Source organism: Maniola hyperantus, chromosome 19 (assembly GCF_902806685.2).
Source record: "Maniola hyperantus chromosome 19, iAphHyp1.2, whole genome shotgun sequence".
Classification (NCBI taxonomy): Eukaryota; Metazoa; Arthropoda; class Insecta; order Lepidoptera; family Nymphalidae; genus Maniola; species Maniola hyperantus.
Window position 1 is genome coordinate 12,757,800 of NC_048554.1, and position 27,750 is coordinate 12,785,549.

The 27,750-nt window shown below is 39.5% G+C and overlaps 3 protein-coding genes across 4 annotated transcripts in view; 1 reads left to right on the forward strand and 2 right to left on the reverse strand.

Annotated features, from left to right (window-relative positions):
• LOC117991065 (potassium voltage-gated channel protein Shaw-like) overlaps positions 1-27,750 on the forward strand; it is a 408,219-nt gene that overhangs the window by 354,200 nt on the left and 26,269 nt on the right. The gene's annotated exons all lie outside the window — the stretch shown is intronic.
• Positions 12,140-20,361, reverse strand: LOC117990990 (toll-like receptor 4). Of its 2 annotated transcripts, none has more exons than XM_069505055.1 (3): positions 20,240-20,361; positions 16,481-16,745; positions 12,140-14,543 (listed from the first exon to the last, which is right to left on the reverse strand). In XM_069505055.1, the coding sequence occupies exons 2-3, from the start codon at positions 16,718-16,720 to the stop codon at positions 12,186-12,188; spliced, it is 2,598 nt and encodes an 865-aa protein (XP_069361156.1). In that variant the 5' UTR covers positions 16,721-16,745; positions 20,240-20,361; the 3' UTR covers positions 12,140-12,185. The 2 variants fall into 2 exon arrangements, with proteins under 2 accessions (XP_069361156.1, XP_034834390.2); XM_034978499.2 differs by lacking the exon at positions 20,240-20,361 and adding an exon at positions 18,012-18,744.
• On the reverse strand, positions 20,247-27,330 carry SmydA-1 (SET and MYND domain containing, arthropod-specific, member 1). The gene is made up of 10 exons (XM_034978516.2): positions 27,172-27,330; positions 25,880-26,131; positions 25,199-25,354; positions 24,502-24,756; positions 23,734-23,856; positions 23,305-23,492; positions 22,747-22,962; positions 21,512-21,699; positions 20,990-21,102; positions 20,247-20,402 (listed from the first exon to the last, which is right to left on the reverse strand). Exons 2-10 carry the CDS (start codon positions 26,123-26,125, stop codon positions 20,247-20,249), a joined length of 1,641 nt encoding a protein of 546 aa, XP_034834407.1. The 5' UTR covers positions 26,126-26,131; positions 27,172-27,330.

A 27,750-nucleotide genomic window follows, 5' to 3' on the forward strand; every position in this document is an offset into this window, starting at 1 on the left:
AAGTTACTGGAGAAACTGGCTACGATACGATTTCAATACCTATTAAGAAATAAGAATGGGTCCAAAATTAACAAGAGTAAATTTTCTGTTTCCATTTTATGATACACTTATCATAAAGTGGTGGTGGTGTTTTCTCGATATAGCAATACTCAGAGGGTGGATGCAAAAAATCTTTGAGAACCAGAGGAACTGCCCATGCAACGCAGTTATTCTGGTGCCGAAAATGTTCACCCTTGCTTGTAATCATTTAACATCAGGTGACCCGCATATCCCTTATGCAGAGGGCAAGAAAGGTTGCAAATATCCGCTAGTAAATAAATAAATACCCTTTATATTATAAAAAAATTAAACAGATAGAGTACCATAGTCCCAGGGGAACCTTTTTCCTGCGTCGCTTCCTCAATTTTGAGGATCGATCTCTGCTAGATGTTTTTCCATTGCTCTGCCAGGAAAATGTCCTACCGCGTGGAGTGCATTGCATCGCAGATGTGTAGGTGTGTCGACCGCTTCTTTCATTTAGTCCCAGGGGAATAGAGGAGTTCCAAATATTTATTTATTCATTTGGGAACACTACAGTTCACCGGTTTCATCTTCCCACAGATTTATTTTTACTTGCTGACATTTTATTTCAACAACCAAAAGGAAAAGTAGCCGGTCGACTTGTTTGTTTTTACTGTGTTTATTTGTTTAACGAAGTGCCGCCGCCGCGGTCGTCCTGTCAGAATTATTGCAGTTAATTAAGGAGTTGCGAGTAATTGATTGATCGACAGATGTGGGGTATTATGTCGTGAGCTTTTATTGAAGTATTGCGTTCTTATTGGGGAGTTTTGGTTGAAAATTAACTATGTAGGTATAGCTTCAACTTTATTTCATTTCTGATAGTTTATTGCCAGCAAAGAGATTCATATGCTTACCTATCACTACCTACTTTAGTACTCATATTATTATAAATGTGATGTGTGTTTGTTTGTTGGTTGATCTTTCAATCACGTCGCAACGGATCGATGACATTTTTTTTTGGAAATCTTAATATACCCGATCGGTATATTATGTGGGATTTCAAAGTCAAAGTCAAACTCATCCTGGAGGATGCACTCCCCTGGCCTCATGCACCTGCACGTAGGCACGGCAGCTTGCCGCTTTCTCAGGGTCACCGGCCAGAGTTACACTCCAGCCACTTGCGACCTCGAAGTTCTAGCGCCAGGGATTATATTGGATGGACAGATTAGAACGTTGACGTTGCATGGGTACCTAGGTATAAGTTAAAGACATGGATAGTAGCACAGGCTCCTTTTAATCCCAAAAAATCAAAGAGTTCCCATGGAACGTTAAAAAGCTTAAATCAACGCGCACGAAGTCGCGGGCATCGGCTTTGTTTAATACTTAGTTACCTACTTTATTCGTTACTAGCTATTGCCCGCGACTTCGTTTGCATGGAATTAGGTTTTTTAAAAATCCCGTGGGAACTCTTTGATTTGTCGCGATAAAAAGTACCCTATGGGCTATGTCACTCTCCAGGTCTTTATCTTTACCCATGCAAAAATTCACGTCAATTAATTGCACCGTTGCGACGTGATTGAAGGACAAACCTTTACAACAAACACACTTACGCATTTATAATAAGGGGTACTGATTCATTAATCAAGTTAATAAGTTACACGCTTCTAATTAGCATCGCTTCCTCGGTAATTCGCACGATTGAAAAATTAGATTCCGTCGAGAGAGAGAAGGTACCTAGCTATTACTAACTAGTAAAACTACCCGATGAGTAGGTCACTCGAGTAATCGTGTGCCGGCCGTCTATCCGAATGTCCTCCGTCCCTGTCTAACGATGGGTGATTAGAAGTGTGCGAGTGGGAGCGGAGAGGTGCGCGTGCGCTGCACCGTTATCCCGCGGCGATATCTTGAATGAAAATGGTGTTTTCTCCGCCGCGCCAAAACAGTGGCCGCTGCGCCAGGCGCCCGTTGCGAATACGCCCACCATGCGTTCAGACTACCCTGGAATAGTCCTAATTTGAAATGCTCTGAAGGCTTCGATCATGAGATATGACGATACAGAGCCTCAATAGCTCAACGGGTAAAAGCAGTGGACTGAAAACAGAAAGGTCGACGGTTCAAACCCCGCCCGTTGCACTATTGTCGTACCTAATCCTAGCACAAGCTTCACGCTTAATTGGAGAGGAAAGGGGAATGTTAGTCAAGGGCCATGGCTAATATTCTTTAAAAAAAAACTAATGGTTCCGTACCATCCTACAAGATATAACACTAGGCAACTATTAACACTTTTTCAATTTTTTAGTTTGCATGGTGGCATTTTTGAATTTTTTTATTACTTGTTCTTATAGTGGTACTACCCCATAGTGTGGGGTATTTTTACGCGAAACAAACTTTACATTAATGAAACATTTTTCATTTGATAATTCATACGACGTTTCCCGAATTAGCGATGTATTTGGTGGATATAATGTTTATCTTCGGCCCATGCTTTGCGAATAGTCTGCTACTTTAAAATCGAAAGGCGCCGTTTAATTACCTAGATTGAATTGTGCTAATTGTACTGTCGTTGTACATACTAGCTGAGTTCTCTTTTATGTTTACCGTAATTTGAATACTAAACCAGTTTCAACATCTTGTATAGAAGCAGGCGTTACTTTGCGGAAGTCCATGATATACAATGAACCAAAAGCTTAATTTGCTATAATCCGCTGAAACAGTTCGAATCTGTATGGTGCAACATGCAGCATGCGAAATGCACCGCCCGCCCTCCCACTGCTAAACATGCAGGAAAAAGCAGCCACCAGGCAAGCAATACGCACCACCACCAGTCGGTGTCGGGGCGAAACGTGCGTCGAATGTGTTTTGGGATTTGTGTGGTGCTGCGTGGTGGTTGAATGGTGCGAATGATTGAATTTCAACATCATCATGATCAACCCATCGCCAGCTCGAGAAGGGTTTGGCCATAGTTTACCACGCTGGCCATGTGCGGATTGGTAGACTTCACACACCTTTGAGCATTATGGAAAACTCTCACGCATTCAGGTTTCCTCACGATGTTTTCCTTCACCGTTAAAGCAAGTGATATTTAATTACTTAAAACGCACATAGCTCCGAAAAGTTAGAGGTGTGTGCCCGGGATTGAACTCCCGACCTCCGATTAGAAAGAGGACGTCCTAATACGATACCTGTAGATTCTAAAACATATTTTTATAATTTTTTACGCTTAGAAGTTTTTGATTTATCGTGCAAAATGTCAAAAAATACGACTGTGGTACGGAACCCTCGCCTCAGTGTGCGAGTCTGACTCGCACTTGGCCGGATTTTATCACGAAAAATCTAAAAGTTCCCTCGGGATTTTTAAATGGCAGACGAAGTCACGTGCATCCGCATACAGAATTACTTAGATATGCATTAGGCACCAGATCTTTCAGTTAAAATGTTAATTATTATGATATTCCGTGAACCCCAAGTAACATAAACTCGCACGTAACTTACGCATGGTTTATGACGCGCATCGCATATGCAGAGCGCATCCCAAATAGAGCCTTGTTTCTGCGAAGGCCGCTAATTCTAATTTAAAAGTGCGATTTATATCATGCTCGCTTTATTTTACATCCACTCTTAGAATATAAGGCCTTTCACATTGACCCTTTTATTCATCATCATCATCAACCCATCGCGGCTCACTACTGAGCACGGCGGCGGGTGATTACGTATCTCGCGACAGGCTTGCGACAGGCGTAAATCTCGCGATCATTGCTGTCAAACGTCACACGTAACAGCGGCTAGAGAGAGACAGTAATAGCCACGCAAAATAAGAAGAAGAGAGATAGCAAGTGAACTGTCGCATTGCTGTCGCTACTGCAACGTTTAACGTAATCACCCCGCGGGTCTCCTCTCAGAATGAGAAGGGTTTGGCCATAGTATACCATGCGGTCTAGTGCGGATTGGCAGACTTCACACACCTATGAGAATGGAGAACACTATGGAGAACTCTCAGGCATGCAGTTTTCACGATGGCTTTCACCTGATAATTTAATTGCTTCAAACGGACACATCACTTATTAACTCCGAAAAGTTAGAGGTGCGTGCCCGGGATCGAACCCCGACCTCCCGAAACTCTATGCTATCGCCGCTCTTTTATTAGTTTCTCATATATTTATTAGCCGAATTTCAAGCGAAAAGATTTGGAACTCCCTCCCAGCATCAGTTTTCCCCTCCAATTATAATATGGATACCTTCAAGTCAAGAGTGAAAACGCATCTTCTAGGCAAGCGCGCTCCATCTTAGGCTGCATCGTCACTTGCCACCAGGTCTGATTGCAGCCAAGTGCATAGTCTCTAAATTAAAAAAAAAAGATATTAAAGTTCAAAACTAAAAACCCGACTAACTAAAACTATGTAATCTTCTTTATATACGCTGAAATAATGTTAACTCGTTTATCTATATAATTTATACACATAGCTCAGAATTTTCTCCTCTTTCATTTGATATCGATATGATATAGGTAGGTACTTAGCAATATATTTTAGGGCTAACTTGAGAAGAGGTGTGGCTGTTTTTATCACAGTCTATAGCCATACCCATTATCGGTTTCGCTAAATCGCTTGGCGACACGGCTTTGCCGGTAGGCCCGTTGCACTATTGTCGTACCTACTCCTAGCACAAGCCTGACGCTTAATTGGAGAGGAAAGGGGAATATTAGTCATTTAATATGGCTAATATTCTTTAAAAAAAAGGGTGATAACTAGCCACGGCGGTAGCCTCCCACCAAAGCACAAAATTTAGAAATTATAGATTTCCAAACTGCCCCGCCAGGAATCGAACTCGAACTCGCAATTAGAGCGCTCACCATTGCACCAGGGAGGTCGTCATTTATCTTCTATCTAAATATATAAAAGGAAAAGGTGACTGACTGACTGACTGACTAACTGACTGACTGACTGACTGGCCGATCTATCAACGCACAGCTCAAACTACTGGACGGATCGGGCTGAAATTTGGCATGCAGATAGCTATTATGATGTAGGCATCCGCTAAGAAAGGATTTTTGAAAATTCAACCCCTAAGGGTGTGAAATAGGGGTTTGAAATTTGTGTAGTCCACGCGGACGAAGTCGCGAGTAAGTAATAAGCTAGTATTTACACAAATGTAAGGAGTGGGTAAATAAATAATTGAATATGGTAAGTAGCGTCAAGCAAATTAAACGGCTGTCGCCATCAAATAACAACTTAACAGTTCGAAAGTGACGGGATCCTTGAGAAAGTCAAATATTGAGCGAAATGTGCATTAACGCCGGTGCTTATCGCACTTTCTATAGATTGCACGCTTTTATACGATACGATTCACGGGTCGAATCGACATCGGTTAAACGCTCTTCCTAATTTTATTATAGACAGTAGAGTCAGTAAGATATCCGTCTCACTCAATGGATTTTATTAATATCTATTAAACATGTCTCTCTCTTTTTTTTGCTTCATATTTTTAATTGTTTTGGTGCAGTAATTTTGTGTCGGGACTCGGGTTTCAAGTAGTGGTGTCAAATACTGTTAAACTTACATAATATAATATCAATAATTGTTATTAAAATTTATTGATAAATAAACACGTTAAAAATATAACACTGACTAAAAAAAAAAAAAACACGATACCTACCCCACTTGATTTCATCTTACTTTGAAAATTGAAAACACTACTTTCATGAATACATTTCAATTTATTTTTGGTGATGTAACCAAACGAGTCGCAGGGAGCCGCTGGATTCAGGCGCCGCAAGACCGTGACGTGTGGAGTGGAAGTCACTCCAAGAGATTTAATGTCCAGCAGTGGACGTCTATCGGTTGATGATGATGATGATGATGATGATGACGTGACCAGAAATTACGGTTTTCAAATTTTCCCCCTTGCGTGTGCTATAAAACCTAGGTACCTACCTACCTGATAAATTCATGATTCAAGGTCCATGGGAAGTACCCTGTAGGTTTCTTGACAGACAGACAGACAGACAGACGGACGCACAGACAGACGGACGGACGGACGCACAGACAGACGGACGGATGGACGCACAGACAGATGGACGGACGGACGCACAGACAGACGGACGGACGGACGCACAGACAGACAGACGGACGGACAGACAACGAAGTGAGCAAAATAAACTACACCATCAAATTACCCGAAAAAATAAACTAGCAAAAAGTCTATGAACGCGCACTATCGTTAATCGAACAGTATCGGTAATAAACAGAAATAACAAAAATTTCGACTATTGTATTATTTATGTATCAAATCAAAGCATCAACAAAAATAACAAAATTATTTAACTTATTTATAAAGGTTCGTACGCACCTGAGCGGCGCGGCGCGGCGCTTCAGTCCGACTGCAGAACGCGTCACCTCAGGCCGCTCGACGGTGCCTACCGCACTACAACTTCAGTACGCGGCACCTCGCGTCACTTGCGCGTCACTTTTATACCCGTTCGCGTACGAGCGCGAAGCGCCGTGCCGCGCCGCTGGGTATGTCGCACTAGCGTCACTGCACTGCGCGTCGCTTCGCTGCGCTTCAAAATATTCTCTCCAACCGTGCCGCGCGGCAACGCGCGGTGAAGCGCCGCGCCGCGCCGCTCTAGTGCGATATGCGCCATACAAAATGATAGAAATGATATTTTGAAGCTCTGTGCCGCGACGTGCAGCTCGCTGAAGCGCCGCGCCGCGCCGCTCAGGTGCGTACGAACCTTTAACACTTCGTAGGTATTCGATGGGAACAACAAAATCATTTGATATGCTAAATTTATCATCATATCGATGTGGTGCTATTTAACATTAGTTGACTTGCTATTTTTAACCATATTCAATGCATCGGTATTTTTAGCGCATGACGTAATCGGTCGCAATCGGTAGGTATAATGTCGTCGCGCGCGCGTTTTGCACCGCGCGCCCCCTTCGAAATTTAATTTCCTGGAATCTTCGCGCTACCTACTTAAGTACCTACTGCAGCTACTTAGAACGTAGGTATAGGTCCTAACTATAATAATTTGTAATTTTTGATTTAATAATATTTTTTTATTTAAAATTGTTAAGTTGTAGTATCGCAGTTAATCAACAAACTTTAATATGTGTTAAATTAACAGGTTAATAAATAAATTGGTCACCTCTAGTTTCAAGGCCCTTCTAGTATAAGATTTCAACTTAACGATTATTATTAGATTTTAGAGATAATAACGTCCGGTACTACCGATACATCGGTCCCGGTTATTAAGTCTAATCTTAACCCGAAGCTTTATTTGTTTTATTCAAAGATTAAGAAGCGAATTTAGATAAACTTAAGTACTAAGTATAGAAACAATTTAATAAAATTCACAGAGTAAGTAATTATGTAAAATAGTTTTAAAGTAAGCACAATATTATGTATAAAAATGTTTGATGGAGGAGTTTTGAACTAAATCGTGGTTGTTCAATATAACATTCAGGTATCGGAATCGTGTCGTAGACGTGCGGTATAAAGGCGTCAAATAGAAGAGACACTGCATCTCACAAGTCGGTCGCTACGTGATCCATATGCTAACTACTTCATTTCATCGATACATCGATACATACATCGATACATACATCGATACATCGTTACATACATCGATACATCGATACATACATCGATACATCGAATCAATACTACTTCCATGTGCAATTTTATGCTAACACAATGTAGATACACCGTAGCCTTGAGGCTGTTTTACGCCAGAGCAACACAGTGCGACATAAAAGCGTGCCAAAACACAAAAATGGTCGTCTGTCGTATCGTTATATTCCAATAGGATACTTGGCCGCAAAATTACCCTCTTGTAGCATGCCGTATTGTCGCATGTTGTTGCTTTGGCGATTAATTTATGGTTGAATTTATATTTTCTTACACTTAATCTTTTTTTTAAAAATACGTAATGGTGCCAATAATACTGGCTGCATAGACAGCTGCGCACTGGACAGCCAGGCTGATCCGTTGCGAGAAAAATGAACCAGATTTTCAGTTAAAACGCCTATATACAGGGTGTATCTAGATCGCTAGCAAAAACAAAGACAGGTGATAGTACCTACTGATTATTACTGATAGGATACCTCAAAAAACAATGCGAAAAATAAATGAAAAATATCCTATATTTTGTAAAAGTTCATGATATATTACAAATAAAACATCGACTGACGCTGGAGGTCAACGAATGTTGCATAAGTAGGCCATTCGGAATCAATGCCACATCATAGGTGGAGCATTGACCCCAGTTTTGAACGTTATAGCGTTCTAAACTGGGTTCAAACCCGCAAGGTATACCTTGCGGGTTTGAAAAATCACTAAAACTACAAAATGAGGCAAATGCCTATTGGAATGTGTTTACCTATATAGTATAACAATAACTCTAAGTTTTTGCTAGCGTTCTGGTAACAACCTGTAGGTATATAACGAAAGTAAGTATACTTAGAGCGTGTTAGATATATTATTATAGCTGATCCCCGCGGCTTCGCCCGCGTAGATTTAGGTTTTTAAAGATCCCGTATAGCCTATGTCACTCAGGAATAATGTAGCTTTCTACTGGTGAAAGAATTTTTAAAATCGGTTCAGTAGTTCTAAAGATTACCCCCTACAAACAAACTTAACGACATTACCTCTTTATATAATACTAGCTGATCCCCGCGGCTTCGCCCGCGTAGATTTAGGTTTTTAAAGATCCCGTATAGCCTATGTCACTCAGGAATAATGTAGCTTTCTACTGGTGAAAGAATTTTTAAAATCGGTTCAGTAGTTCTAAAGATTACCCCCTACAAACAAACTTAACGACATCGGGCCGTGCAGCAGAAATCGTAATATTTTAATTTCGCCATAACTTCAAAACCAAACGTCCAATTTTAATCATTCAAAGACCAAATATTATCTCCATAAACTGTTCTTAGTGATGAAATCATTTATTTTGATAAGGATTAATAGCATGAGTAAAATAAACGCGTTTAAATGTAGTCCAAAAAAAATTCAAGATTTTTAAATAAAAAAATGGTTGCTGTGCCTCACTCGACATAGATGGGTATAGTGTGTCGCGGACTTTTTTGTAGATATTTATAAGATCTACAATTAATTAGAACATTTTATGGTTCTATCTTTTATAGTTTAGGCAGCGTACGCAAAATAAGTAACTTTTCTGGTTTTTTTTTTACACCTTGTGTCCGAAAAACCCAAATATCTTACGGAACCCTATTTTTTTCCAAAATAAAATATAGCCTATGTTACTCGTGGATAATGTAGCTTTCGAATGGTGAAAGAATTTTTAAAATCGGTCCAGTAGTTTTTGAGCCTATTCAGTACAAACAAACAAACAAACAAACAAACAAACAAAGTTTTCCTCTTTATAATATTAGTGTAGATTAGTGTAGACAACGGGCCGTGCAGCAGAAATCGTAATATTTTAATTTCGCCATAACTTCAAAACCAAACGTCCAATTTTAATCATTCAAAGACCAAATATTATCTCCATAAACTGTTCTTAGTGTTGAAATCATTTATTTTGATAAGGATTAATAGCATGAGTAAAATAAACGCGTTTAAATGTAGTCCAAAAAAATTTCAAGATTTTTAAATAAAAAAATGGTTGCTGTGCCTCACTCGACATAGATGGGTATAGTGTGTCGCGGACTTTTTTGTAGATATTTATAAGATCTACAATTAATTAGAACATTTTATGGTTCTATCTTTTATAGTTTAGGCAGCGTACGCAAAATAAGTAACTTTTCTGGTTGATTTTTTACACCTTGTGTCCGAAAAACCCAAATATCTTACGGAACCCTATTTTTTTCCAAAATAAAATATAGCCTATGTTACTCGTGTATAATGTAGCTTTCGAATGGTGAAAGAATTTTTAAAATCGGTCCAGTAGTTTTTGAGCCTATTCAGTACAAACAAACAAACAAACAAACAAACAAAGTTTTCCTCTTTATAATATTAGTGTAGATTACACAGCTTTTATCAAGTTTCTACCTCGGATTTTCAAAACTAAACAATTCTATATTATGTAGAAATAATTGATCGTATTCTTTTTCTCAATATTCGTTATTTTCGTCAAAAGGCAGGAAGGCGAAAGTGAAAGTGTGAGGTGTATTTTATTTTTACTGCAGTCTGCAGGTCTCATAATGACTTCAAGTCCAAGATCAGGTTTAAATACAGAGAAGGGTACTTTAGCTCCAATACACTACTTTCACGTAATTTCACCAAGTGCTTATTGATAAAATTGTACTTACATAGCGACTCTTTATTTTTGTTGGCCAAGTGCGGATTAGCAGACTTCAGATATCTTTGACTATGGAGGCAATTAGGTGTGCTGCTGCGTGATTGCGGGAGAATGACAGCTACAATGTCACGATCGCAATCGCCTCTGATTGGTTGACGCTCGCTCACTATTGGCTACAATGCATTGTTGCAACAAGAATCGCATTAATTCAGCCAATCAGAACAATAATTGAGATTGTAATAATGATTGATGCAGGTTTCCCGCGATCGAGGGGCTGGTTTCCTTAGGTACTAAATACAATGTTTTCTATCACCCGTCACCGTTAAGTAACTGATACCTACTTAATTAAGTACAAATTAGCTTAAAAGTCAAAACACACATAGCTCCGAAAAGCTAGAGGTGCGTTACATGAATAGATATCCCTATATCTACTCGTGTGTGTGCGTGCTCGGATCGAATCCCCTTTCGACTACCACCAATGCAAAAAATCAATTCGTTGCGACGTGATTGAAGGACAAACCAACAATCCAATAAACCAACAAACAAACACACTTTTGAATTTATAATATGGTTATTGATTATATCTCTTAATATTTAATAATTACTTGAAGATGGAAACAAATAAACTATTAATAAACTTAAATCTAAAAAAAAAAAGAAATTGATTGGTCTTAGGCTTGGCGCCACAATAAACCAGCCTCACCGTTGCCACTGCGGTGACTGCGTTGACGCCTTCGGCCACCATGGGCTCTCCTGTTCGAGAAGCGCTGGTCGCTTCTCCCGCCATAGTACCCTTAACGACATCATCCGGAGGTCCCTTGCCACCGCCCATGTGCCAGCTGTACTAGAACCTATTGGTTTGGCACGTGGCGATGGCAAGAGACCTGATGGTATGACGCTCGTACCGTGGAAGATGGGCAGGTCGCTTGTTTGGGATGCAACTTGTGTAGACACTTTAGCTGCATCCCACATTCAGGCGACCTCCTCTATGGCGGGTGCAGCGGCCATCAGCGCCGAACAGGCCAAAAGGCGCAAATATGAAAACCTCGATGGGAGCTTCGTATTCGTGCCTTTTGGTGTGGAGACCTTGGGGCCGTGGGGCCCGGGGGCTCGAGCTCTTTTTGAAGAAATTGCGAAAAGAGTTATCGAGTCAACCGGGGACCCGAGAGCTGGCAGCTACCTTGGCCAAAGAATTAGTTTGGCCATCCAAAGGGGTAATGCTGCCAGCATCTTGGGTACAATGCCTCGCTGCGGTGGTCTCGATGAGGTTTTAGATTTAATTTAATTTATTTTAGTTTTAATTTAATGTTTTCTTTTTTTTTAGATTTAAGTTTATTAATAGTTTATTTGTTTCCATCTTCAAGTAATTATCTCTTAATTATATAAAACTTGCCAGTTGCATTTGAATAATTGGCATAGTAAGCATTAATAGAATGATATTTCTATCGCGTACATGTATAGGTACCTACCTATCGAGCAGCTGGCACAATATTAATAGTTCTGTACAAGGAAATCCCCAGCGAGTGTTTGTATTGCATTTAATACTCGTTATATACCCGGCTTTGTTTACTTTTATCATTCTCGTATCGACACTGTGCATGAAATGATAAACAGATTATCATACTTTATACCTGATGTAGGTAGTAGGTACCTACTGTGTATTCTATCTAGTACCTATATCTATCAAGATCAAATCCTTTGGACCTTCACCCAGAATCAACAATTCTATTTATTCTATTCTAATGAGAGAATTTATTAAGATTATTATCTCTAAATTCATGCAGACAAAGTCGCAGGAAAAAGCTAGTAGAAAACGAGAAGAGAGATAAAACCTACAAAGTCGAATATTGAATAAAGTCAACCTACGAAGAAAACAAAAAATGTGCAAAAATCTTTTAATAAAAAAATACTTAACAATTTTTTTTTCTTAACAAGTAGATTGGCTATATCTATTTTTATCGAGAACATTTCGTAATTTCTTCCAAAACTCTACAGACTTCTGTTCGTCCCACGACAGATATATCTTAGTCTTCAATAGAAACTTTAAAGTCGTAGTTAAATATTTGCTCTCCACGTCACCCATTCTTATTAACACTAATGGATCGTAAGACGTGCCGTCCTCAAAAAACAACCTGTGGTATTCCGCCAACTGAGTCTCCCATCTGCACCACTGAGATTTTGCAAAATTGTTGCTTATAACTAAAATAATATACCTACTTTCGTTTATGCTAGCTAATATCGATTCTGATATAAAGGAACCTATTTCAAAATCCCTCTCGTATATACACAGTTTCAAATAAGGCGGCGAACATTCTAATTGACTAATCAGTTCAGCGACAAATTCTCTATCTTCAGTACAGTACGACACAAATGCATCGTACTTATGCCCGATCTCAGGGTCAGGAGGTGCTTTCAAGGATTTCTTAATAAATCTTCTCCCTAAAGCTAATTTAGCTAAAAATAACCAATACCTAATATAAATTCTATATTTATACACACATACTATTATCATGACTACTAATATTAAAGTGACTATTGACGGTGCTGTCCACACTAAAAGCATTATGTTTGAGATCTTATCATACATCAGACAGCGCATATTCTTAATCGATGAGAGGTAATCTGCCACTGGTCGATCCTCCCAAACATCCGGACTACTGCACAAAAAATTTGAATGCGCAAAATAATCAATCAATGATTGAGAACCATTAATTCCCAGCCACATGGAGGGCTTGTACATAGACGAACAATCACAAACAAACAAATTATTCTCAAGATCAATTTCAATAGAACAATTTTCTTTATTTTCTAGCAAAAAATTGATGTCCTGCATCATACTTAATGTAAAATGTGTAATTTTGTTGTCCTCTAAATATAAATTGCAAGGTTTGACTCCTGATGATAAAAATAAAGGTCTCCACCACGACATTATAAGATTGTTACTAAGGTCTAAAACTTGCAACAATTTCAACGGTTTCAATAACTCTGGAGTAATAAAATACAATTCATTGTTAGCCAGTATCAGATGAGTTAAATTGGGCAGCATCTCAAACATGTTATCGTCGTCGTAAAGATGCTTGATACCACAATTCTTAAGAGTTAACATTTTTAGCTCATTCAGTCCATCGAAAATTCCACTTGTTAAATTTTGGTTAGCAGTTAGAGGATTATTAGCTAAATTTAACACTTCTAAATGTTTTAACGGTTTAAAAGTTCCATCGCCTATGTAAAATATAGTACCGTTTTCTAAATTTAATATTCTAAGATTTTTTAACCCTATAAATGTGTAGTCAAAGATGGACTTCATTCTATTAAAAGCTAAATTGAGAACCTTTAGTGCATTGCAGTCGAGGAATGCCCCTCTGTCAATTTCGAAGTACATGGGGTTAGAGTTAGTGCCTTTGTTAGATGATAAATCTAAAAGTATAAGTTGTTGGTTAGATATGTGCTTGAAGTGAATTCCGGGCAAATTATTGCCACTCAACAACAGGATGCGGAGATTCGGAAACTTAAACGGATCGAAAGCTCTAGATCTGATAAGTATCGCACTGATTCTTCGCAGGTTTAACACTTTTATGTTGGGCATTTTAGGGAAAGTATCATCAGAAATTATCTCAAATTGATTGTCTGATAACGTTAATTTCTCCACTGTTGTATTTGCAATAATCTCCATGAGTGTTCTCGGAGGATGTTTCCGGAACCCCATGTCGGATATGTCGAGAGTTGTTAGGCTCATATTATGTTTTTCCAGACTGATAAGAATATCACTTATAATTGATGAATTAAAGTCATTTGCGCCAATACCTAACTCTTGCAGCATTTGCAAACGTAAAAAACTGTTAGGATGAATAAAATCAAGTTGACATAAATTTATGTTTAGCTTTTGTAGTGTCGTTCCTTTCATCGGGTCGAAAGCGTTCTCTGAAATCGTGTCAAAGGAGTTTTCTGATATGTCGAGAACTTTTAGGGATGGCAGTAACGAGGGTTTTAATGCTGGAGTCAGCAGTAAAATGTTTACAAATCCATTATTGACTAGACTCAATTCCTTCAGACTTTTCAATCCTGCAAACGTCCCGTCGAGGATGACGTGTAATTGAGTGTTGTAAGATATCGATAATCGCTGCAATCTCGTCAGGTTGCGGAACAGTCCTGGCTGAATGTATTTCAGCTGATGATTAGCCTCTATTTTCAAAGCGTTCAAATAGTGTAAGGCATCTAGTTCACCAACTCGAATTTCTGGCAAAACTGTCGTTCTGACTACGAGTAGTTCGCTTCTCACTTTTACCTGCAAATAAAATAAAATGAATAAATGAATTTGTTGTGAATCTGAATATAACATGCGTAGAATCTTATCACAGAGCCTTATAGTTGTGACAGTTGATTCGTAATAATTATATTATAGAAAATAATGGCAACTCATGTGTTTGTTATACTTATACCTATAATAATACATCTCAGATTGGGTGCACCACTGTGTCATCAGCACAGATGTCCGGTCCGTGTGGAAAAGGAGTGCCAGTAGGCTATTAATTCAGCATGGCTCTCTTAACGATACGACCGTAAGAGGTCTTGCCACCATAAATATTCCCGTGCACATTGAGCTGGCAGGGCTCATTCGGGAATTGGGATGATGGCAAGAGATCATGGTTTGACGCTGGTTCCCTGGGGACGAGAATATGTGGGACGCAACGTGCGTTGACACATTGACCCGTGTCATGTCAGGAAAACAACATCAAGACTGGAAGCCGTAGCAGAAATTGCTGAAACCGGTGAGTGGGGCCGTGGAGACCCTGAGGCCACGGAGTTTTAGTGCTAAGCAATTTTTAAGAGTCATATCATCGCGGTTAGTCTCATCTGGTGACAAAAGGGCTGTCTCATTTTTTGCGCAAAGGATTAGCCTGGTTGTCCAGGGCGGAAATGTAGCTAGTATTCTGGGCACTATTGCACGCGGGCGTGATTTGTACAGTAATTAGATAAGGCTAGCTTTAAGTTTTATTGTATGATTAAAAAAATCGTTGGTTAATTTCAGCTGTTAGTTTATATTTAGAAATATTTCATACCTTACGTACGTACCTTACCATACGTTGATCTTCTTAGAACTTGAAAACATGCGCAGTCCCTAAGATTTATAATAATACATGTGACGCAATATATTTGCTGTATGATAACTGTAAGCCTTTGTTTTCGTTAGATAATATTAGCGTTTCAGTAGATGCTAATAAATTAATTAGGGCTATGCCACTTCTCAGTTTGTAATACCTAAACTACTTAATATGTCGTCTTTAAACTATAGGCATTCGTTTATTGCTTTCCTCATTAAATTTTTATATGAAATAATATGTATATTTTCTAATATATTTGGGTTTCGGTTCCAGTATATCTATATTAGCTTCATCTATATATAATTCTACATTATTAATTCTGTTAAACTTATAAAAAACATTCGCTATTACAACCATTTTTTCTAAATCTGACATCTTAATAGACGTTTCTCCCTATCTTAAAATCCAGGAAAATATTTATCAAACATACCTACTTACTTATTCAAATTTTTCGAGTGCTATCACTGTATTATCTATCTATTTATTCTGAGATTGTAGAGTGTACCCAGAGACAAATTTGGTAATGTTACATCTCGTATTGTAGAACAGTTAAGTTAATATCAACAAGAATGTTGGCTAATACTTACGATATTACAATAACATTATAAACCTTCTGTTCATAATAGGGATTAAGATATATAAGAAATTTCCATTTGATACGGTTCATATAAACATGTGGAAGGGCGCTCAGCATAATCTTATTTCGATTAAACATCCAAGATTAGAAATATTACAACTCATCAAATGAAGACAGATATTATATCGATGCTGATAATTTATAATAAGTTATGTAGCAATTAGATTAAAGGTATGATATAACCATCTTAGACACCGACATTAATTTATATTTACCTTTATTTACCACCAGGTGAGATCGCAGTCAAAAGCAAACTTAGAAATTTATTTTATTTTACCAAGTAGGTTATTTGGATCTGAGGATATAAATAAATTACTGCACAAACTCCATCAATTTCAGAAATCAACATTTTAGTGTCTGTAGTGGCGGGTCTTCCAAGGCTGAGCTTTTCGGTGCGAGGTCGCCATACCTTGGGACTATCGGTTTATCGAACTATGTGCTCATGGGAAGTGAACGTTGTTTTACTAAAAGTCAGTTAGTTACCTTAGGAAACCTTTTGCACTCGTAGTTCCCAAAGCATACCAGCACCTTACGATTCTTGGTGCTTCTACAAATGCATCCAGAAGTTTCGTCCTTCCCTACTTCTACGGGCAGTGCAGCAACCGTGTGATCTTCTGGCGGGTAGAGAATGTTACGGGATAACTCTTCGTATTCTTCTAGAAGGTTGCACTTAGCGTATTGGGCGATACAAATTAGAAGGCTGAGGGTATGGGCTAGCCACATGTCTCCTTCATTGGACCACGGATATCTGAAAATAATAAATATCTATTTTTTTACTCCATTCATCATCATCAATCGATAGAAGTCTACTCCTGGACATAAGTCTTTTGTGGGTACTTCCACACTCCACGGCCTTACGCGGGCCGCCTGAATCCAGCGGCTCCCTGCAACTCGTCTGATGTCGTCCGTCCACCTAGTCGCCATTCCAGCACCTTGGGACCCCAACTTCTATCGGTTGTACGAACTATATGTGCCCTGCCCATTGCCACTTCAGCTTCGCAACCCGTTGAGCTTTGTCGATTACTCTAGTTCTCCGCTGTACGGAAAGCGGATAATGACATCACAATGCGTAAACTGTAGGGCGATTATATAAAACCTGCATCAAACATTATTATAATCTCAATTGTTCTGATTGGCTGAATTTGTGCAATTCTTGTTGCAAAAATGCATTGTAAATTCAGCCAATCAGAACAATTGAGATTGTAATAATGATTGATGCAGGTTTTAGACAATCGCCCTACAGCAATCGCGCAGCTGTTACTTCATCGACTGACATGTGGGTAGGTACCTAATGTGAACAAGGGTGCTAATTGGTAATATCGACACACCGAGTGCTAAGCTGGTTTCTTTGAAACTAAAAAGCTAATATTGTTCTTATTCGTCTGCCATACTATATTATCTAATGAAAAGAATATATTTTATATTTTTCAGTTTCCCTTCAAAGACATTCAAGATGGTTCAATGCTTCACGACTGTGGGAAAATTTGGAGGAAACTTGCCCAGTACTGGAAATAATAGCATTGCCTGTGTCCAAAAATATTTTATAGAATTTTTTATTTCATTGAAAGGCTCGTTTAAAATTTTATGCATATTTAAAAATCTCGATGTTACTAAGTAAATGATCGAGATTTTTATAGGATGCTTGAGTTTTTTGCGAGTATTATTGCGAATTTTACTATGATATTATTATAACAGAAAAGATTAGATAAGCTTATAGGATTATAAGCTAAGCTATTTCACGATTCAAATGAACTGAACTTGTTTAGCGGCCATTGCTTATACTAAATTCATATTAAATATATATAAGGAAAAGGTGACTGACTGATCTATCAACGCACAGCTCAAACTACTGGACGGATCGGGTTGAAATTTGGCATGCAGTTAATTAATTATTTTGGACCAAGTGGTGAGTCACTTGAAATTGGAAGCACTTTGTATAAGTTTATTCGAATAAAATAATTTCTTTTTTTTAAACAAACGAAATAAACCGAAAAATGTACAAAAAAAAACTTACACCAATCTATGCGATCTGTTGCAATTTTTCGAATACTTCACACAGAGCATGCCATTTATTTGTATTATTTTCTTTATACAATTCATCAATTATTTTAAACACCAAAACTTATTGTTTTAACCCATTTTCATCACAACACTCTGCAACTTTCGTAACACATCTTATTTTGTTTGTGACTTCAAAACTTGCGCGCGCGCACAATATTACGCAAGATCGTCGTGTTTCGCTACTCGTCCGCTACTCAATCGCTAGATTCAGATTTTCTTACAGGCTTTGTCATGTTTGTATTTGCATGTGATAATTTCAGTGCGTTAGCACACGCAATGTGTTGTGATTTGGCAGAAATCTTTTTCATGCGCTGCTTGGTTTGCATTGTGTTGTCTGAATTATTTGACACCTTGGAATGTCTTGTTTGGTGTTGATAACTACTTTTATTTCATTTCACAAGCTTGCCGAGTTGGCATGTGGTCCAATCTTGCGACTGAATTTTAGACCAACCGATTGAGCAGGCATTTGGAACAGGAATTTTAAATTATTTATTTACTTATTTATTTATGCAACCCCAATGACAATGCGGTAATGTACCATAACATTCTGTAGGCGGTCTTAAATGATGGAGCTGGGAGCGGAATCTCCTCTAGTGTTTGGGCTCGTTGGATTTGTCTTGCAAATAGTATAGAGCTATATGATGCTCAGGTTGTAATTATGGAACCATAGGAGGTAGTCAAGCTCTAATCATAACTTTAGTGCCTGGCTGAAATTAAAGTTTGTTTTTAAAAAAGTTTTTTTACATTGAGGATACGAGTAGGGTTGATTCTGTAACTATGTACCTACCTAAGTTGTGTGGAGCATTGACATATATATTACTTCGTATGGATAGGGTTATTGAACAAACAAAATGGCACCGACTCAGTGGTGCTTTAGCACCAATGCAACCTCAGTAACGTCTGGATTTCAAACGGGTCGTTCATTAGACTAGTATCTAAGAGGTGGCGCTAATTTATTTGGTTCCTAAACCGTGAAAAGTTTTGTTCGCTTGACCATATCTTATCATTTATATATGGGTGTGTTGAAGACAAAAAGTGAGCTGAGGAACCAATACCGCGACATTATCAAAATTGATCGATAAATCAACCACTGCGCAATTTTATTGACGCTAACTGTACCGACTCGAAATAAGCGCTATTTCTATTTATTTTAAGACGTTTTCCTTCTATTTTGGCAGATTCCGGTCTTTTATCTCGTACTGCTGCGATGTGGAAAATTTTGTAGAGGCGTGGTGTGATTTACAATGTGATAACAGAACATTAGTTCATACAGAAGTATAGAGGTAATTAAAGTAATTCAACATTATAATAATCTAAATATATAAAAGGAAAAGGCGACTGACTGACTGATCTATCAACGCACAGCTCAAACTACTGGACGGATCGTGCTGAAACTTGGCATGCAGATAGCTATTATGACGTAAGCATCCGCTAAGAAAGGATTTTTGACAATTCAGCCCCTAAGGGGTTGAAATAGGGGTTTGAAATTTGTATAGTTCATGCGGACGAAGTCGCGGGGATAAGCTAGTTAATTAATAAAAGGTTAACATAGCGCGGATATGCGGCCCGGTATCCCCGTACGGAACCAGTCCGATAGCTACTTGCCTTTCAAGTGACAACTGGCGAGGCGAGTAATTGGGCCAGCTGCGGATTCGCGGAATCGAACCCGTTCCAGTTCCGCGGACAGTTAGTTGCACTGTGCCATGGTGGATGTGGGAAACGTAAATAAACAAGATTATCTATCAGTACCCTTATTATAAATGCGAAAGTGTGTTTGTTTGTTTGTTGGTTTTTTGGTTTGTTGGTTTGTTGGTTTGTTCTTCAATTACGTCGCAACGGGGCAACGGATTGACGTGATTTTTTGCATGGGTATAGATAAAGACCCGGAGAAGTGACATAGGCTACTTTTTATGCCAGAAAATCAAAGAGTTCCCACGGGATTTTTAAAAACCTAATTCCATGCGGACAAAGTCGCGGGCATCAGCTAGTTTAAGATAAAGTTTCATACAAGATAGTGGAATTACATTTTAAAATCTGAGATTTCCCTTCTTTACCGTGTACCTACCTACCTACAGTATACACGACAACTTTTTAACGGTTTAATAAAACAAATTCAATTCTTTGTCACTCATTTATTGGGTTTATAGCGGGTTGGTGATGCTGATTTCTGCGGGATCTTACGGGTTCACTATAGGGGCGATGGTAGGGCAGAAGACAGGTTCAGTATGAGCTCGTCCATGTGCACCAGGTTCGCACGCGCCTGCCGCCCCAACCGACCTTCCGGTAACTCTGGCGGCTCGTGGGCAAGCAGCACCGCTGACTGTAGCAGGATCTTACGGGACTCCTGGAAAAAGCATTACCATATACATCAAGCTCTTGGTAAGGACAAGAAAGAAAGAAAGAAAGAAAAGACGTTTATTTATACAAATTGTGCCACACATCACAACTTAAAGCTAAGAGCTGGTTATTCCGGCGCTTCTTCCACCTGAGAACAAGCAAAAGAAGCGCCGGAACAAACTGTCATATTATTGTGTACAAGGAATATAGGATTCATCTATTCTACCCATTGTAAACCCAAATAAGCAATAAATAATTTGAATTGATTTGATTTGATCCTACAATCTAAGATTGTCAACTGTTTTTTTAATCGATGTGGTTTCTGACGTTCGGCTGCTGAATACGATAATAAGTCCCATTTTCAAATCCAAGGTGACAGAATTTTGCGTGATAGTTTAGACAAATAAAAGAGTTGTAACTATTTACGCCGCTGTCTATTTACTAGACTTTGTGTTTATTGGGGCCGCATAATATTTAAAACTGGGACTTGGAGCACATAGTTCTGAGAAGCACGGGCAATAGAAATGTGTTGTAAATTGTCATCTAAAAGTGGTTTATTTATTTAAATATGAGCAAATTTAAAAAGAGGAATACCGTGATATATCCGAGCATGACCATAGGTCCTTCGGTGAGGGACTTCCTCCGCCCTGTCTCTGCGACAGCGGCATGCAGTTCGAATAGCAACGAGCCACGAAGACGGGTTTCCGCTAGAAAGAGTAGTTAAATCCATCACTTTGTCCTCAAACTTACGAATTATATCTACGGGAAGAGATACTTAATTCAGCCTAAACAGAAAGTTGCGTAGAAGTTTCAATAATTAACCATATTTTTTTACTTTGAAGGCATCAAAAAATGCTGTGGTGGAATGGTCAAAACATAGTGATCTAAAAATGGGGAAGCAACAGATCTTGTCTGGAGTTACGGTAATGAAGGAACTGACGACTGTCAAAATCAACATATTATAGCAAAGTCAATGGATTTACAAACTTGTTGGCATGTAAGTTATTATTTATTAAAAGTATATACCCCAACGGAAAAAGTCTAACAGAACCTTATACCACGCGGAGGAAAATGCTAGTATATAAAATATGAGAAAACGATTTCAAAATCTTTTACCTGGCCCCAGTATTTCTAATAGGTCTGTGATCTTTCTGCACAGCTGAGTCTTGAGCAACAGTCGGTCATCCGTAACTCCTGCGAGCCCCATCGCATCTTGCTGGCCGATCATCTGCGCTAGCGCGAGGCTCACGTCTGTCATGTAGTAGTGGGAGGGGTGGAGGTAGGTGCTGCAGTGGCCTATGAACCTGGAAAATATATTTGAAAAGTAACTAGGCTTAGGACCATTACGAAATATTGGCGCAAGGCCACTGTGTTTTTCTTCAGATTATATTATTTCAAAGTATGTATTTTCGCAAGGCTTAAGACTAGTGGTTTAAGCCTTGATAATTTTGTAGGTACTTGGTTACCGTTTTAATAACCGAATCATAACTTATATTCCAGAAATGCTGACAAATAATAAAATTTATTCCACTCTACTAAAATCCATACTATAATATTATAAATGCGAAAGTGTGTCTGTCTGTCTGTCTGTCTGCTTGCTTGCTTTTCACGGCTCAACCGTTCAACCGATTTTGGCGAAATTTGGTACAGAGGTGATTTGGCAACCCGGGGAAGGACAGGCTACTTTTTATCCCGGAAAATTTAAGAGTTCCCACAGGATTTTTAAAAACGTAAATCCACGCGTACGAAGTCGCGGGCATCAGCTAGTTGTGAATATAATGGTATTGGTAGAAATGGCATATTTGCATCCATTATCCATTTATTTATCCTTCTCTGTAAGATCTAGGGACCAAAATAGAAAGCGACTTCATCAGAACCTTACAAGCTTGGTGTGTCTCAATCACTTGCTTCAAATATCTACTTGTCTGTCTGTACTGTTGAAACATACAGTACCAGTATCAGTAGTAAAGCTGTGATAGCCTAGTGGTTAGGACGTCCGCCTTTTAATCGGAGGTCGGGGGTTCGATCCCGGGCACGCACCTCTAACTTTTTGGAGTTATGTGCGTTTTAATTAATTAAATATCACTTGCGGTGAAGGAAAACATCGTGAGGAAACCTGCATGCCTGAGAGTTCTCCATAATGTTCTCAAAGGCGTGTGAAGTCTACCATTTCGCAGATGGCCAGCGTGGTAGACTATGGCCAAACCCCTTCTCACTCTGAGAGGAGACCCGTCCTCTGTAGTGAGCCGGCGATCGACGGGTTAATCACGATGATGATGAAAGTATCATTTCACAAAAGTGTCATAAAGCTAATGTTGAATAAGTAGGTAACTCGTAGTTGGTAAACTCACCTTTCACAAGCATCCGGCTCCCCCTTCGGCATCACACTCAGCTCTCGTCCAATGTCCTGCAACAGCTGCTGTATGATGGCATCTGTCACCTCGTCCTTGCAGATGCCGCACTTCCAGAACTTCTTGTCCAACCCTCGCGTGCTGGGGTCCGGGGACTTAGTTTTGTGCAGGATTGGAACGATGAACGTGTCCGGCAGAAGGTAGCCTCTGCAGTCTCTGGAAACAAACAAACCGACGTTGGTTCAAACGCAAAATGTAATTCAACATGATCAACTCATTACCAGCCTATTACTGCGGCATCTACGGCACGGCGCGCCGGTTTCTACACGGCATCGTACCGAAACGCTAAATCGCTTGGCGACACGGCTTTGCCGGTAGGGTGGTAACTAGCTACGGCCGAAGCCTCCCAGACCAGACCAGACTAGAAATTTAGAAATTAAGTATAAAATTCCAAATCCCTGCGAGGAATCGAACCAGAGACCTTCCCACTAATACGACCACAACGCTTACCGCTGCGCCAGGGAGGTCGTCGAATGTACCAATTCCAGTTAAACTTACTTCTTCTTACACTTGACAGCACTAAACATGGTCCCCAGCTCGGTGACATCGGAGCATCTCTCACAGCCGCACTCGAAGAACTTGGAGTCGGAGAGGTGGTGACGCCGAGCTTCCGTGCCCCACAGGGGGTCCGTGTAGCACACTGACAGGTGGGACCCAGCCGGTATGTTGACACCTGCACTGAGGATCTGCGGAAAATGATATGAGACAATATATAACGGAGTGGAGACAAAAACCGCTAACGGGTAAGAGCAGTGTATGACGATCTTTAGCTCGCTGAAAAGGTGGTGGGAAGGGGGTTGGATGAGCAGGGGAGAACCGTACCCTACAGGTTTCTTGACAGACTGACAGACAGACAGAAAGACAGCAAAGTGACCCTATAAGGGTTCCGTTTTCCTTTTGAGGGACGGAACCTTAAAATTTGCTTACAATTTGTCCATCGGAAGTTAAGCTTTTGTTGCAGTTGGCCCGACAGTTGTGTTCGACCATGGAGATCTTGTCGAACACCGCCACATACTCCGGCTCCAGTAAGGGCACCTCGTGCCCGTTTATCTGGAATTGGAAACGATAATAGTTAAGTCATGTAGGTTGTATCTTAGGTTGATGATGATGATCAACCCATTGCCGGCTCACCACTGTGCACGGGTCTCTTCTCAGAATGAGAAGGGTGTAGGCCATAGTCCGACGCTGGTCAAGTGCGGATTGGCAGACTTCACACACCTTTGAGAATATTATGAAGAACTCTCAGGCATGCAGCTGCGCGGTTGCAGTAGAATGACAGCTACAATGTCACGATAGCAATCATTTGACACTCACTATTGGCTACAATGCATTGTTGCAACAAGAAAAGCACAAATTCCGCCAATCACAACAATTGAGATTGTAATAATGATTGATGCAGGTTTTACGAAATCGCCCTGCTGTTTTCCTCCGCATAAAACTCTGAAAATGTGCGTGCCCAGGATCGAATCGAATCGAATGTTTTAAAAAGTATTTCTAAGCGGATGTTACAATAGCTATCCGCATGTCAAATTTCAGACTAATCCGTCTGTTTGAGCCTCGTTTGAGCTGTGCGTTGATAGATCAGTCGACTGACTGATCTATCCTCCTCCTAACTAGCCAGTCACCATTTTCTTTTGTACATTTAGATTGCAAGTGCAAAATAATTTGGTCAAGAACATTAATCAGTGTATATACCTGAATAATTCCACAGCATTTCATAATCTCGTCCTCATTAAACGTCCCCTTCAGCTTGAAGAACTTCCAAACGAACTCCGCAACCATTTTCCTATCATTATCCCACTTGTCAGTTCCCCTGCGATCCTCGTTGTGTGACTCCAGAGCTTGGAGCTTGGACCACAGCTTCGCGTTGTTGTCCCGCTGGTACAAGCATCGCAGGACTGTGATGCATTGGTAGTTTGGATGTGGTACGCCGTACGTTGATACAGATACCTGATACAGAAAACAAATGGGAAGCAAATTCTTGTTCTCATTGCTGGCTCATGCTGGCCAAGCGTGGATTGGCAGACTTCACACACCTTTGAGAACATTACTTATATGGAGAATCTCGGGTATGTATTGCAGGTTTCCTCACGATGTTTTCTTTTGTTCAATCGTAAACATAATATAACTATTAACTCCTGAAAGTTAGGGTTTTCTTTTTCCCAAGCAGAAAAAGCCTCGCATAACTTTAGATAACTTCAGTAGCCGGCAAGAAATATTGTACATTGACCTTTAGAATGAGATTTCGAATTTTGTAGAGCGTATTATCACTGTCACTCATACCTACGAGTATTTGACGTTTCGCCGGTTTCAACGACAGAGAAAACGCTCTCCCGCTATCTCTTTCTAAAGGTCGATGTATAATTTTACAATATTTTCTTTTCAGCTATACCTTTTCACCCCTCTGTTGTGTGTAGTAACATTCCGGCGTATGCACTACATTCCTCGTGCAAGCCTCTGAACAGAACGGCCATCCGCATTTCTCACAGGACACAGTCTTTCCTTCTTCCAGCAGTTTATAGCAGCCAAGGCACACTGGTGGAGTTACCTATAACGACAAGTTTCATGTCTTAAAATTTTATGAAGATCACGACAATTCACGCGTATGTTTATTTATAGTAAATTTTCAGAAAATGACCTCATCATCATTATCAACCGATAAACGTCCACTGCTGGACATTAGGTCTGATTAAAAAACCGGCCAAGTGCGAGTCGCGCACTGAGGGCTCCGTACTACAATCGCATTTTTTCTTTATTTTGCACGATAAATCAAAAACTAATAGGTACATAATTATGATACCCCACTTGGTATAGTTATCTTACTTTGAAAGTTGAAAACACTAATTATTTTTGTGATGTAACTACAAAATCACGGATATCCTCCTCATGTCTGCTATAATGCTACCTTCCTGCCAAATTTCATGATCCTAGATCAACAGGAAATACCCTGTAGTTTTCTTGACAGACACGACAGACAGACAGACAGACAACGAAGTGATCCTATAAGGGTTCCTTTTTTCCTTTTGAAGTACGGAACCCTAAAAATTTAAAAAGTTACGTAGAAAACTGTCACCTGTGATGGACCAGAAATAAGCGGTGCCTCTTTCATAACAATTTCACCAGCTTTCAAACTCCTGATGGCTTCAAGGTAGCGGCCGTATTTGGCATCCTCCTTGACCCTGGCCGGGAGACACAGCTGCTTGTGCAGCTTCCAGTGCTGCTTCTGGTGCTCGCGGGAGCAGTAGTGGACGGACTGGCAGCTTGAGCATTTGTGCTCTGTGGGAGCTGAGCATACCTCGCACGGCTCTTGCTCTGTCATGGTTTCCTGAGCATATTGAGATTATAATTTAATTGCAATTCCTCCAGCTGTATCGGTACTTATTCGGTTTAAAAAATCTTTAATCTAAGCAATTTTTTTTGTTTTTTAAAAGAATATTTAGCCAAGTTTATCATGCTGACTATATTCGCATAAAGCTTGTGCTAGGAGTAGGTACGGCAATAGTGCAACGGGTGGGGTTTGAACCGACGACCTTTCGGATTTCAGTCTGCTCCTTTAAACGTTAAACTATCGAGGCTCAATTCCGTGGAAACTCTTTAATTTTCCGGGATAAAAAGTAGCCTATGTCCTTCCCCGGGATGTAAGCTAACTCTATATCAATCTGTTAAACTGAATGGGCCGTGAAAGCTCAGACAGACAGACACGCTTTCGCATTTATAATATTAGTATGGATGTAAACTGATCATTTTAATCATTAAACTAATAACTAATTTGTTTTCAAATATTTATCTTGTAGTTAAATCTGACCGGGTACTAGGTAATAAAATAAAATAAAAATCTTTTTTATTCGTATAAACTTTTACAAGTACTTACGAATAGTTGGATGCATCTACCACTGGTTCGGAATGCCTTTCCTACCAAGAAGAACCAGCAAGAAACTCGGCGGTTGCTCTTTTCAAATATTTAATATAGGTACAAGATTATGCCATGTATAAAATAGTATTTGCAGTCTTGTGCGTTGCTGGAACGAGCTGCAGGTCAAATCCACGCTCTTTTATCATTTAGATAATCTTCAATTGTGTAATATGCTTTTTTCAGGAGCATAATATTTTTAATAGATTTTTTAAACTTGTGCAAAGGTAAGTCCAAAATAGTTTGCGGGATTTTATTATTAAAGGTAATACCCATACCCACAAATGACTTTTGGACTTTCCTGAGGCGGAAGGTAGGAGCTGCAAGCTTGTCTTTGTTTCTAGTTAGCCTATTGTGTAGATCACAATAGGTAGGTAATAGGTATATCGGAGTGACCAGAATACAAAACAAAATTATATCTATTTGATCAAAGTGCCTAAGAACACAAAACTTACCAATAAAACTTATCCACGTCTGTAATTAATTTTAAATGCCTTTTTAATTCACTGTAGCACCTAATTTCATCATCAATACATATTTCACGTGAAATTCAGATTTTCAGAGACTATACACCAGTGTCGAGCGGCGCGGGCGCATGGACTGCGGTAAAAATAACCTGCCGGCATCATCTGGAACACGAGGTGCATCCAGAGAGATCTATAGAGTTGTTACTTGTAAGCTAGTTCGTTACCGCGGCTTTGATTGCGAATTCCGTAGAAATGACCCATACTAATTATTATAATGAAGAATCTAATTCCGCGTGGAATTACTTAGGTTTTTTAAAAATCTCGTGGAAACTTTTTGATTTTCCGGGATATAAATGCCCATGTGACTCTCCAGGTCTTTAGCTATACACATGCAAAAAATCACGTCAACCCGTTGCATCGTTGCGACGTGATTGAAGGACATACCAACAAACAAACACACTTTCACATTAATATATATATAGCTGTTCGTGCTGATTCACTGATTGACTGACTGACTCACTCATTGATCACCTCTCCTGAACATTTTTGTATGAAAAAAAAATTTTT